The 13,962-nt window shown below is 39.0% G+C and overlaps 1 protein-coding gene across 1 annotated transcript; it reads left to right on the forward strand.

The window, feature by feature from the left end:
• The first annotated feature begins 3,297 nt into the window (after nt 1-3,297).
• On the forward strand, nt 3,298-12,977 carry LOC130918429 (gastrula zinc finger protein XlCGF57.1-like). The gene is made up of 3 exons (XM_057840119.1): nt 3,298-3,711; nt 8,351-9,772; nt 10,800-12,977. Exons 1-3 carry the CDS (start codon nt 3,534-3,536, stop codon nt 10,820-10,822), a joined length of 1,623 nt encoding a protein of 540 aa, XP_057696102.1. The 5' UTR covers nt 3,298-3,533; the 3' UTR covers nt 10,823-12,977.
• The last annotated feature ends 985 nt before the right edge of the window (nt 12,978-13,962 follow it).

Below are 13,962 nucleotides of genomic sequence, written 5' to 3' on the forward strand. Positions count from 1 at the left end.
TAGGAGGGTGCAAACTTGGCCGGAGGTGATGTCTGTCGGTGCCTTTTACTTTCCTACAGAGAGTAAAAGTTCAAACTCACCAAATGTCGTCTCCGCTGTGTTTGTCGCTTCCTAGCTTCCATGGAAAGTTATGCAATTGAGGTGCGAAGAGTTAGGGATGACACTGGAGAAGAAATCGTCCAAAAATGTCAATAAAAATGGAAAATCTTTGTGTACCCGCCTGTTTTTTTTTCCTTTAGGATTGTTTTATGCCTTTCAGGGACAGTAATCTCTAGTCGTCAGTTAGGTTTTAATCTTTGATCTTGTGTAAAGAGTTGTAGAAGTGCTTGAAAATCCTGATTTAGGTTATAATTCATGCATGAAAGGCTTTAAATATTAACTGGTGAAAGAAATTACCTGATCAATGTTTATTTCAGGTTAATATTGGTTTAAATGAAACTACTGAAATGTTTCCTTTAAAAGTTTGATGCCTTTCAGGGATAGTAATCTCTAGTGGGCAGTTAGGTTTTAATCTTTGATCTTGTATAAAGAGTTGTAGAAGCACTTAAATCCTGATTCAGGTTATAATTCATGCATGAAAGGCTTTAAAATGTTAACTGGTGAAAGAAATTACCTGATCAGTGTTTATTTCAGGTTAATTTTTGTTTTAATGAAAGTACTGAAATACATGTTTAGGCAAAATCAAAATATTTTTATATTTGCATTTTCCCCTCAACTAGGCCTATAGGTACAGTATCTTTGACTTTAATTTTTTTTAAATGTGGAATTGATTTTAATTTTTTTAATCACTAGAATGAATCCAGCTAAATGAATTTAAGCTATTATACTTCATAAGACAAATGACTGTTTTCAGTTTTGATGAAATTTGCCATTATTCACTAAAATTAAAACCTTAAATCAGGAATGCCAAAATTGAAAGAAAAAGCTACAGCATCTGCTGTGGGGGGGGGGGGGGGGCACCCAGTTCACTCCCACCAAGTTTGGAGAATGACATTATTTCATGCACAAATGTTTATTGAAATAAAATGTCATTTTGATTACATTTATTGATGTCATTAAGATATCAAGTTGAAAGAGAAGCCATATAATTCAAGGGCGTATGTTTGGTCTCAACATCGGTAGGGACGATATAACAGCATAACCTGCATGTGCACTTTTTGCTGGGAACAGGACATTTATAAAACCAAACAGACTGGTTGAACGGGTCAGGGCTACATTTTTCACCAATATGAATCTAATCGATTGGCTAAATAATTAATGCAAAATAAATCTATTGATTTATACTTTCATGTGTATTGGTTCAGGTGATACACTGTTCGATTGAAACCTTGGTTTTGAAAAACTACTAAAACATTTTGAAAACTTCCAGAATAAATGTCTGGATTTTATTAGCAAATTTAAATTGCAATATTTGAACACAAATTCTGTTAACATACACAAAAAAATACAAACTTGTTGATCAATTATTTACAAAGGGTTAATCCTTACATCACTACATTTCTTACAGTTTAACGTTAACAGTAGAAAACATGCAAGAGAATATTTGTCAACACTGTTTCCTTCTCGAGTTTGAGAATTCTGATGGAGGTCGAACTTTCAATAGCAAAATTAGTGGTGTGTACCCCACCTCCACAACATTGACGTCTTATTACATTACTTACAGTGGCTGCTGCTGGCGGGAAAAAACTTCTAACATCCCTCGTCTTCGAAGGGGGTGGAGGAGGCGGCATGTTGTATTTTTATCGGGCTGTGAATGCGTGTGTGGGGGGTGGGGTCAAGTCATCAGCCAATCAAACGTGCGTTTTAGGGGGAAAAATGGACTGGCACATTCAGCAAGTGGAAAGGGGTTAATTTAAGTCTGAATATAATTAAAGTACTCTATTTCACTTAATAATGGTCGGGTCAGTTCTATCCTTACAACATATGGGAAGACAATCTAAAAGACCAATATAACTGAAGCCATTATATAATGCAAATAAGGTTCCTGAAAAGTTGGTGGGGAGAATTTCAGCATCCTGAAAAGTTTGTAGTGTTGTGTCCATACCGTCCCGATGCAAACCTACACCCTTGTTTAGACCCTATTATTTGGACAAATTCACATTTAATTATATTATAATTACATGTTTTAATAACTTGATACTTACACATTTAAGGAAATAATTTAAGTATAAATATTGAAATAGAGATACATTGTACGTCAAAAGTGAAATAAGTATTGAATTATTTTATTACATCATTTTGTACCGCTGGTGATAAAAATGAGTGGTCAGCTGAAAAAATGTGAAATGAAATTGTGTTACCGATAATTATGTTTAAAAAAAAAAAAAACTAACGCACACCAATGAAAAGCTGTTTCTCAGTTCAATTTCTGTCATAGATCGTATCTCAGGCAACACATGAAAAGACGCAACTCGGAGAAACCGTTTACATGTTCAGTTTGTGGTCGAGGTTTCTCTTATAGGTCCTATTTGAAAATCACATGGTGACGCACACCAAAGAGAAAACGTTTACTTTTTCCGTTTTGTTAAAAAAAATATCTCTAATCGATCGTATGTGGGAGTTCACATGAGAATGCACACTGGGGAGAAACTGTTCCCATGTCCGATTTGTGTGAAAAGTTTCTCGCAAAGTTTGTGTCTTTGACAACACGTGGTCACTGTGGAGAAACCTTTAAAATGTTCACTTTGTGCTAAAAGTTACCTGCATCTTAACACGTGATCACGTATGTTGGGAAGAAGCCATTCTCTTGTCTGGTTTGTGGTAAAAGTTTGTGAAGTAGCATTTATCGAAGAAAACACTTGAGGATATATTGAGAGACGAATCTAGCGCCTTCTGGATTTTCGACGGCAGAAGCTGATGGAAAACAAGCAGCCCATATGGATGATGTGTTTTCGAACTCGTTGGACATCGATCGTCGTCAACGGCTTTGAATGCGTACCACGCTAAAATGTGCTGTATGACCTCATCATGTAGATGAAGCTTCAGATTTTTTTTTCATGAAAACTACATTTTTAACACTTGTTTCAACTTCTAACGTCATGTTTTTTTTTTTGTTTTTTTTTTGTGCATAAATAACGATGTATGCTTACCATAATGCAGCAATTTGCTGTTACTACGACAATTAAAGTAAATCATTTGAAGGTCAGTTTTGTTAGACACTAAATTACATTACAAAAATATACAAAGTATTTAAAAAAATAAATAAATAAATAAAAAAAAATCAGTGTTGCGCCGCTGGAGTGGCGCTAATGCACCCAAAGAAGGTTTGCTACTGCTTTTTAAAGAAGACGAGGAAGACATAGAAGAATAGAGATTAAGTTAGCTAGCACCCTGATTAACAAAAAAAGAAACTCTGAAAGCATTAATTTTGTTTTAATTGGGTTAACTTTACTGTCTACATTTTATTTTCGTCTTAAAGAGCCAAATATTCAATTCCAACGCTTTCTGTTGCGATTCATGAAAGTGAATCTGGGAGTTGTTCGAGTTAGCATCGCTTGCTAACTGAGGAGATACATCGTTTGAGGAAAACAAACATGTGTAAAGTCAAAATGTTCAAGACGTTGGTGAAGCAGCGACTCAATTTGGCCGTCGAGGAGGTCATTGAAATATTCGAGAGAACCATAGCGGAGTACGAGGAGCAACTTTGTCGGAGCAAAGAAGAACACGAGAGACGGGAAGATGGTTTCAGGACTTCTTATATTCCGAGTTCAGGTCTGTCCACTTATTGGCTGCGATAGACATCCAATCTATTTGAAGTAAGAGGATTGGCAGCGAATAAGTTAATGTTCATTCAGTTCAAATGAATTGGACTTTTACTAGTGATGAACTAGTGATAAAAACTTTAAAATTCACAGCAGAAGGATGATTGGATATTGATCTTAATGGCAATGAAAGAGTTAACTAAAATGGTAATTTTTGTTGTCTCAAATTAAACATTTGGTTCAAATGTGGAGTTGGAAAGGGGCGTCATTGGGTATGTTTACATGGACAAAATTCTTGAATCCGATCAGGGCACTAAAAATATTGATCCGATTAGGATTTGCGTGTTCATGCATCATATTGTCAGTCGGAACAAATTAATTTGACGTGCGCAGATTGATGCAGCATTCTATGGAATCACAGGAGTGCCAAAATTATAAAAATGAATGAAAGAATAAATAAATAAGTACAACAAGAAATAAATGAAAATATTAAATGTTTTGTCATTGAGTTTTGCTTGTTGTCATTGAAAATCACAAATGGAAGAAACTGACAATTTCTGTCATTGGCATACTTTCTTTTTCCATTGAAAAAACGATGGCAATCTTTTTCTTCGCCTTTTCTATTTAGCTTTTCATTGTCTCTTTCGCAATTGTTTGTGCCTTTCCTTTTACTAAAAGGAATGATCTGTCAATCAAATTGGGTTGGGAGGGCTTTCCAAACACCAATAGTAGTTGATAGCTGATTACTCCTAGTTTACCTAGAGCAGGGGTGATCAAGTCCAGTCCTCGAGAGCCCCTATCCAGCTTGTTTTCCATTTCTCCCTCCTCCAACACACCTGACCTGACTCAAATAACCTGTGGCCTATACCACGAACTGAGTTCAACCTCCCCAGAAGTAATCCAGTTTACCAGCGGGTAACCAGAGTTGACAAAACCTGGTTGTCTAGTTTGTGGTCAGTCGGTGCTACGACGCTGATTATGAGGTTGATTAGTCGAACCTGTGTCAACCCAGTCAGAGTTACTGCGCGTTCACATAAAAGGGGGCGGAGACCAGAGTCAAACACTACTTGTGACGATGGCACGGGCACCTTACTTCACGGAGGAGGAATGCGCGATGATCATGCGGAGTTATGAGGAATTAAAATCCACCCTCACCATGAAATCGAACACCGTTTCAGCGAGTAGAGCGCAACGGGTCTGTTGACAGCGAATTTACAGATCGTGTGATTTGTGAATGTGTCAATATGCCAGTTTACCTATGTCCATGCAAAGAAATAAAGCCTGCTGTCAGGACAATAAAATAAGATTTGGTACGTTAACAGTAAGAAATAATTTATCGCGCATCACCACATGAAGCAGGATAATTGTATGTTTAGTCCCATTGACTGTATGAATACGTATGTCCTTTTTTTTTTTTTCCTTAGTTTGGGCCTAAAAAAATCAAGCCCGACCCGACCCGAGCCCGATCAATTAACTTGATTTGCAGGCCCGAGCCCGACCCAACCCCCCCCCCCCCCCTCCAAAATTTTATGTTATCTTTGTGAGGACTCAGGAGAAGAAGGAAATGCGGGGATGCCATGCGTTGTTGCGTGAATTGAAGCCCGTCTTTTGTAACGAATTTTCACAGTTAAACAAGACTGTAAGATGAGTATTCAATAAACATTTATATCTTTTATATTTGTGCGTCTGTCCTATCAGTGGATTTGACATTTAATTTAATCTCTTCGAGTTGGCAGAAAAAAACGCAAGTTTTCTCAATGTTTAAATAGTCTACATATTTCTATGATTATTATTAACTCATTTACACAACGAAATAACGCTGGAAAAGTCCGTTAAATATATTTCTTGTATATGAGAGCAAAGCTCCGCATTCGTTTACATTCAGCAATTTCAACGATCAATTTGAAGCGTTTCCATACCCCACTTCGAATCGCACGGCATACAGTGTTCTTACGCAGATATTCAGCATCACCATTGGAATGCATATATTGTCCCTGGCCATAGAGCGCACGGAGAGGCACACAATCTGCCCGTTTGTGAGGGCCTGACTTCGGCGGGTTACATTATAGTGACGTCCGCCTCGATCAGTTGGCACAGGTAAAGAATTCCCTCAGCTGAAAATCTACATCTTTCATGGAGAACATCTTCCGGATACGCCAGTGGATTCTGGCGGTCTCCAAAAACCCGTGCACTCCGAAGAGAGCCCCTCACAATCCGCGCGCCAATGTCGTATGGGTCGTCCAGGTACGCTGTCATTGTCAGGAGGACACGTCCGCGGAGGAGTGCTGTTTAATTATAGCGTGGTTAATTAGAATTCTGGGGTTAAGCAAGATCTAACTCTGAGACGACCAGGTTTGGCGTGTGTTGCCATGGCAACACTTCTCGGTTCCAACATATCCACCTTTCGTAGTCTCGCTGAGCTGCGAACTTAGGTCGCACGTGATGAAGTTACTCTCGAAGTTACCCTGCTAAGCCAGAAAACTGGCTTCGTAGTATAGGCCACAGGATCATTATCAGGCTCCTGCAGAGCTTGCTGATGAGCTGATCATTTGATTCAGGTGTGTTCAAGGAGGGAGACATGGAAAACAGCTGGATAGGGGCTCTCGAAGACCAGACTTGGGCACCCCTGACCTAGAGGAAGGTGACGTGTCTCTGAGCGACGGGGGAAAATCTGCGTCACGTGCGTTTTTTTGTTCTGTTTTTTTTTTTCTCCCAGAGTTAAGGAAAAATCCATTTCACATCTGCTTAGAGAAGCAGCTGGCAGGCTGGATGGGTCGTCTCGGCCAACTACCCCGTCACCAAGACAATCAAATTTATTGCTGTTAACATGTAACCATATCCTGTTTAATGTGGTAATGCAGTTTAGATGTTGTACTGTCTTAATTATGGTAAATATGGTAAGAAGCTAAGTTTTCAAAAAAGATTTAACGCTAATTTGCACATTGTGTTTGATGCCAGCATAATAACGTAGTGTACACGTTTTGAACCAAGTGTTCACTAAAATGCTCAGTTACAAACAAAAATATACCGTTTGTACTTTGATACATTCGCTTCTTGTTGTTGTGGATGAGTTAATAGGTCTAAAACTTTTTTTCCCCAATGCAACAACCTAAAATGAAGTCCATGTCTGCTATGTGTTTTTGCTATGGCAACAAAAACACATGAACAGCATGTACGAGTACTTACCAGTGTGGTTAGGTTCAACTTTCCCACAACATGAGAAGGCAGCATTTAGCCAATATAGGCAAAATATACCAGAAAAAATAGCATAAGAAGAGGAAGCCCTACTGACTTCCAAGTTCCATGCCAAAAAAACTTCGTTCTGTCCATTTAGACATATAACGTGAGCGTTATTTCGTATATTTTTACTTGTTTTTCCACCATAAAGTCTTTCAACATTTTTAAGATGTTTTAATATCTGCAGCGTGTTCGTCTCATATATAGACCAGTTTAGCTTTGCGCAAGTTGCGGCTATCCTGTCTTCCGCTCGCTCGGCTTCTACTAGCTTCCGGGGATAACAGAAACGCATATACTGATGTCACAGGTAAGGACGGTTTGTTCCAAAATTTTGGAATAAAATGTTTACAAGCCCCAATTGGATTATCAATCGACATAAACCACCCCTCTCGTTTTAAATAGAATATTGATCGGGCTGGAATGGGCTGGATCGGGTTAGAATATTCCAAAGGAAGCATTTTTATTCCGACGAATCTTTTAATCCGAATGCAGTTGTCAATATAAACATACCTGCTTTGAATTTTTACCAACCGCATCGAAGATCTCAACTATTCAAACGTTCGGAAATGAATTTATTCTTCTGGGAGATCTGGCAGTAAATGATAGTGTTTCATTGCCATTGACAGGAATGAAAGTCCAATCCATTTGAATTGGAAGGGGGACTCCTTTCCCGTCCAATTAAACTGGACATCTATTAGGGATGCCATGATTAATAGACTAATTGATTATCAAATTAATTGACAACTATTTTGATATTACGTCAGTCAATCATCGAGACATAGATCTAAAATTGTCCAAATCTAAAAGTAAATGGTAGGATTATATATTTAATTGTAATCATTTTTACATATTATTTAAATAAGGAAAATATTCAAAATAAAATAAAAAACAGAAAATATTGTGTTTTTTGAATGTATTTTTGTTTTTAGAACTTTTATTCCTTAAAACATTTTTTTTAAAGCAAAAAAATTAAATAGTCCCATTTTTATTAATTTTTAGAAATAAAACAATGAAAAAAGTATTTTAATTGTATATATGTTATTTTTAATTTAATGTTTTTGAAAACTATTTTAATTAATAAAAAAAAAAAAAAACAAGAAAATAGTAAATTTTGAGTTCTGTAGTCTTCGATGAAAGCATTTTTTTTAATTTGAAAGCATCTGCTATTCCTTTTGAAAACGATGATGGTTACATGATAGTTATAGTCCAACTTTCTCAGCGTATCATTTTTAGTTCTAATTCCACATGTACAACTAAAATATAAAGCCAAGAGTAATACAACAGCAAATAGCATGTGATTTGTATAGAAGAAAAAATAATCTGTGCTTCAAATAGACTCTCTCTCAATTGACTCTCAAAATAATGAAGTAATAATACACAAGGCTTTACTATTTCTTCCTTGTGTGCCCCAGACTTGCAGCAGGTGTCTGTGGAGACTCGAGAAGTAGAAGAGGATGTTCCTTTTAAGAATCAAGTGGAGCCAACAAAGCCAATTAAGGAGGAAGAGGACTTATGGAGCAGTCAGTTTGGAGAACCCGACGTGACCGAATTCACATGGACCGGCGTCCATGTCAAAAGTGAAGATGATGGTCAGTCGGCACAGCTTTATCCAAGTCAAATCAAGGACAAGTTAAATCAAGATTGCGACAACATTGCTCAGTTGTCAGATATGGACGACGCAACGTCCCGCTCTTCCGACACCGACCGCAGTGACGGTGCCAAAGAACATCACAAGACCAAAAAGAAGTCAAAACACCGCGTGACGCAACACTTTGATTGTCCGGAATGCGGCAAAACCTTTACCAACAAAAACGTTTTGAAGAACCATTTGGTGACACACTCCGGAGAGAAACCGTTTGTTTGCACGGTTTGCGATAAAAGGTTCTCCTTGAAGCATCACATGAAGACGCACATGCGAGTGCACGCAGAGAAACCGTTTTACACCTGCTACTTTTGCGATAGAAGATTCCCAGACGAGGCAGCTAAGAATGAGCATGAAAAAATTCACGCAGAAAAACCCCGAGATGAACAAGCCGACGACGACGCCCCTTTGTCGGATTTGGAATGTGTTATGACGCAATCTTCAGACACGGCTCACAGCGACGACGGCAAAGAACCTTCCAGAAAGAAAATGAAATTCAAAGTAGACGCTACTTATGACAGTGAGAGCAAACTTTACATTTGCTCCGGTTGCGACAAAACCTTCACTAACAAAAGCGTTTTGCGAAATCACATGGTGACGCACACCGGAGAGAAACCTTTCGCTTGCTCTGTTTGTGACAAAAGATTCTCCTTCAAGCAGAACATGAGAAGACACATGGCCATCCACACGGGAGAAAAACCTCACTCTTGTTCTTTTTGTGACAAAAGATTCTATGATAAATTTGAAATGAAGCGACACATGTTAACCCACACTGCCGACAAGCCTTTCTCGTGTTCGGTTTGTGCTAAAACTTTCTCCCGAAGCTCGCACTTACGGATGCACTTGAATAAGCACTCGGCTGAGAAACCTTCCACCTCCAGCAGCTCCGGTCAACTCATACCAACGGAAGTGGACGGCGATGATGTCGGACCGATCCTGATGTCGGAAACAGAGTCTTCCGACGACGCCAATGAACCTTCGGAAAGCAACAAAAACTTTGTAAACGATGCAACGCAACCGGCCGACAACAAACAATTCACCTGTTCCGTCTGCGCGAAAACCTTCGCGCAGAAAGGAAGTTTAAAAACTCACATGTTGACGCACACCGGAGAGAAACCTTTTGCCTGCCCAGTTTGCGCTAAATGTTTCTCCATCAAGCAAAACATGAAGCGCCACATGGCCATCCACACGGGTGAGAAACCGTACTCATGTCCAGTTTGCGACAGACGATTCTACGTGGAGTTTGAGATGAAACGACACAAGAGAATCCACACCTCTGAGAAGCCCTTCGCGTGTTCGCTTTGCGCTAAAAGTTTCTCTTGTAGCAACTATCTGACGCTGCATATGAGCACGCACACATCGGAGAAACCGTACGGGTGTCCGATCTGCCCTAAAAAATTCTCGCATCGCTCTTATCTACGACAGCACATGCGAATACACGCGGCAGAGAAGCAGTTCACGTGTTCCGTGTGCACCAAAGGTTTCTCCAGTCGCTCGTATTTGAGGATACACATGAGAATGCACACAGCGGAGAAGACGTTCACATGCGCAGTTTGTACGAACTCTTTTACGAGCGTCGAATGTCTCATAGCGCACATGAATTCGCACGCCGAGGAGAATCCTTTGGGTACTGGCGAACATGTGACGGGAGCAGAACTAGCGCCGCTATCTGATATGGATGACGTGATGTCATGCTCTTCCGACACGGATCGCAGTGAGCTAGCCAAAGAGCCTTTGGAGTAGGGTGGTCAAAAGTTACGAAACCTAGAAGTGCAGATACCGCAATGTTGTATCCGGATATGATATTTAATTACGAAAGTATCGATACCCACTTATTTGTTTTTGCATGACCACAGGTCACCAGTAAGTTGTTGTCATAGAGTAAATTTGATTTTTTACTACTCTTCATAGTAAAAGGATATTTTTGCATTTTCCTTGCCTTGACATAGACTGCCATCGACAGTGCTGGACGTCTCATCCATTTGGAATGGGAGGGGCGTTCATTCGCCTTCGCCCAGTCCAAATGGATTGTACGTCTAGCGCAGTCAATGGCACTGAAAGATGATTTTAACTCATTGGCTGTCATTGACAGCGTTAGATGTCCAATCCATCTATTTGTCACATTATGGCAGTATTGCAATATTATTTTTTATTGTTCTTTGGTTTTGTGTGATGTTGAGTTAATTTGCTTTTTTTTGTGCTTCATTTGTCGTGTTTAGTTTTCGACTTCCCTCATAATTGACTCCAATCAGCGCACTAATTCCTTCGGACCTGTAGGATTCGAACCTCGGACCATTTCAAACAGGCAGATGAACAATCCAATGGAAAACAAGGACTGGATCATTTAAGCCAATCGGAGGCTGACACAGGCGGGACGGTGGAACGATCCTACAGGATGAGGCACAGGTGGATGCAGTGTTGCCAAATTTGCGACTTTATTTGGGTCAAAAGCTAATGGCAAGTTACCATCCTTTTTTTTTCTATTTTACTGTACGTATTGTATTTCTGGTCCATTTAGTTCGGCAATGTTAAAAAAGTTCATTTTCTAAACATATTAAGGGTGCTTTTCTGACTCACTTTTTGCTTCTCCAATGACATTATTCCTCTCTCCTACAGCGTCCATTACAATTACATGCAAATTGCCAATTATGCAAATTAGGTGATGGCGTCGTCTAGCAAGTTTTAGGACGGGCAATAGCTACTTTTCTTACTGGAGAGTTGGCGACACTGGGTGGATGAACATACAGAGGGAGGAAAAAGCAAAGGAGAGGGTAGAAGCAACAATGGTCAGGCAGACCCATCATGGACCACATTGAGGCCTTGTCGGACGAGTGTCACATTGCGAAGCACCGGCAGGGCAAGAAGCTCTGCCTGGGCTGTTCATATAGGAAAATAATCATGACACGCAGCTGAGTGAGCTGAAAACTGCAACAGTAGTGACTGATGTCACTGTTTTGTCACTGCAGGCCCTCACAACATACATTTGGACTCCACCACTGTGGCGCCCACTTTCAGCGTCTTTCCGTTTTAGTGATTTTATAGTTTTTACTTGAGCCTTTTTAATACAGTATTTTTACTTGTTTAATTTTAGGTATAGTCACCCAAATTTATGGACACAGGTTTCTGCAGCAGAGCCTTGTTGAATAAACATTGTAACTTGTGAAAAAGCCTGAAGTATCTCCTTGGCCGCACAACGTTGCTTTCCACCAGGTAGTTCAAAACCAATCCATCCTGACAACAAATCTACAGAACTTGGTTTTCATTAATCACATTCACCCACTTCCCCCAGGACAATTCACTACCACCCAACCACTTCAAATGACTAGTGATACTCATTTCAACCATGTTAGTAGAGCCGACATTCCCATTAAAGTCAATATCACGTGTTAATGTTTGAATAGCTTCCCACTGCAGTGACGACTGTCCTTGGAAGGGTTAAGCTTATATACATACCTGTGTATATATGTGTATGATATGGCGGAAAACACTCAGGTGACTTGAAGTTCCGTTCTGAGACCCCCAATTTGGCCAAATTTCCAAATTGTCCGTTATGCATGTGTGATACATCATTGAAAAATTTAAAATCTCAATTTTCTGGGGGAAGAAAAATTTTGAACAGGAGGGCATTTTTTAAACACATTTTTTTTAAAGCAGTAAAACCCTATCTGTAGGCGAGAGCAGAATTACAGACACCATGACTTTAACGAGATATTAACGCAGACTTACCTTGTTTGGATCTAAAAACTCAGTGTAGCATGTATCACCGAGTGTCAAGACACTGTTGTGAAAGGCCACAGCTGGATTTTTGGGGGATTTTATGGGTGAAACATGGTAATATAACAAGGGTCGCGATGCAGAAATCGTAGACATCAAGGAGTGGTCGAGATTTTCATACATTTACCCTTTTAAATGTTTTTTTCAATTTTTCCTTTGTTTGGATCGATTATTTATCATCTAACATATCGGAGGAAATGCGACAGTAACAAAAAAAGTACAATTAAGCGATAGTTATGAGGTAGATATCCGTGACTTTTTTACAGACACCATTTTTTTCATTGTGACGTCATGTCTTTAAAAGTTTAAAATATGCGAGTAAATGATTTTTTAAAGTTTTTTTTTTTTTTTTTTACGGAATATAAGACATCAATTAATGATTCTAAGCTAAAAATGATAAGACATTTCGAATAATAAATATAATTACTTACCTTCTTTTTATGGCTTGGTTGAAACAAAAGCGGTTGCGCGACATCTGTAAACGGGGGTTTCCTGGGTAAAACGGACTAATTAAAAATCGTTCGGGGACTTATTGCGCCATTAATCTGCTATGGCAGCATATAGACATATTGTTCTATCAAACACAACAGTTCTTTTGGCTTCAAATACAGCAGTTTATTTTAATGAAGGGTGCAAGACCATATTTATATACTGGACTGTCTCAGGAAATTAGAATACACAATATTCTAATTTTTTGAGACAGTCCTGTGTATATATACAGGACTGTCTCAGGAAATTAGAATACACAATATTCTAATTTCCTGACTGTCTCAGGAAATTAGAATATTGTGTATTCTGTCTCAGGAAATTAGAATACACAATATTCTAATTTCCTGACTGTCTCAGGAAATTAGAATATTGTGTATTCTAATTTCCTGAGACAGTCCTGTATATTAGAGGTGTGCAAAATTTCCGATTCGAGAATGATTCACAAACATCCAAATTCTGATTATTGAAATATGGCAAGTAAAGCAGAAGTACAACACACTCAGCACGCCGCGCGGTCTTCGGGACGCAATGAGGAAGAACGGAGCGAGAGTAGCTAAACATCATGCTTCTCATTACCCGGCCCCTCGGGTAATGCCAATGCTCAACTCATGCCACGAGATAAAAAAACACAACAACATACCTGACTGCTGCCGAAAAGCTGCTACAAAGTACATCCACATGTTACGGTAGATATCATTAATATAGGACTAGATGCAATTTAGATTCGGTAGCGTTAGCAGCACATCTACAAAAAGCTAGATGCGGGCGTTAGTAAACAGCCACCATCTTAGAGCAGTACACTTCTCTGCAAGGCTGTTGTAGCGAACCTTCCAAGCAAACCTAATTAAGTTTTTATCTAAAATACTCCTAAATCGGTAACATATTGACTTGAATCTATCTTTAAAATAGTTTTAAAACTTTCACACGTCGAAAGTAGACAAAAGGGAAATTATGGAATAACGGGAGCAATTTTAACAACTTAAACGGTTGATTCACAACATTAAATTAATTGAATGTAGTTTAAAGCTGCTGTTACAGAATTCAATTCAATTCAGTTTTATTTGTATAGCCCTAGATCACAACAATGTTGTCTCAAAGGGCTTTGCAGAGGCAATATGA

Source organism: Corythoichthys intestinalis, chromosome 7 (genome assembly GCF_030265065.1).
Source record: "Corythoichthys intestinalis isolate RoL2023-P3 chromosome 7, ASM3026506v1, whole genome shotgun sequence".
NCBI classification, from domain to species: Eukaryota; Metazoa; Chordata; class Actinopteri; order Syngnathiformes; family Syngnathidae; genus Corythoichthys; species Corythoichthys intestinalis.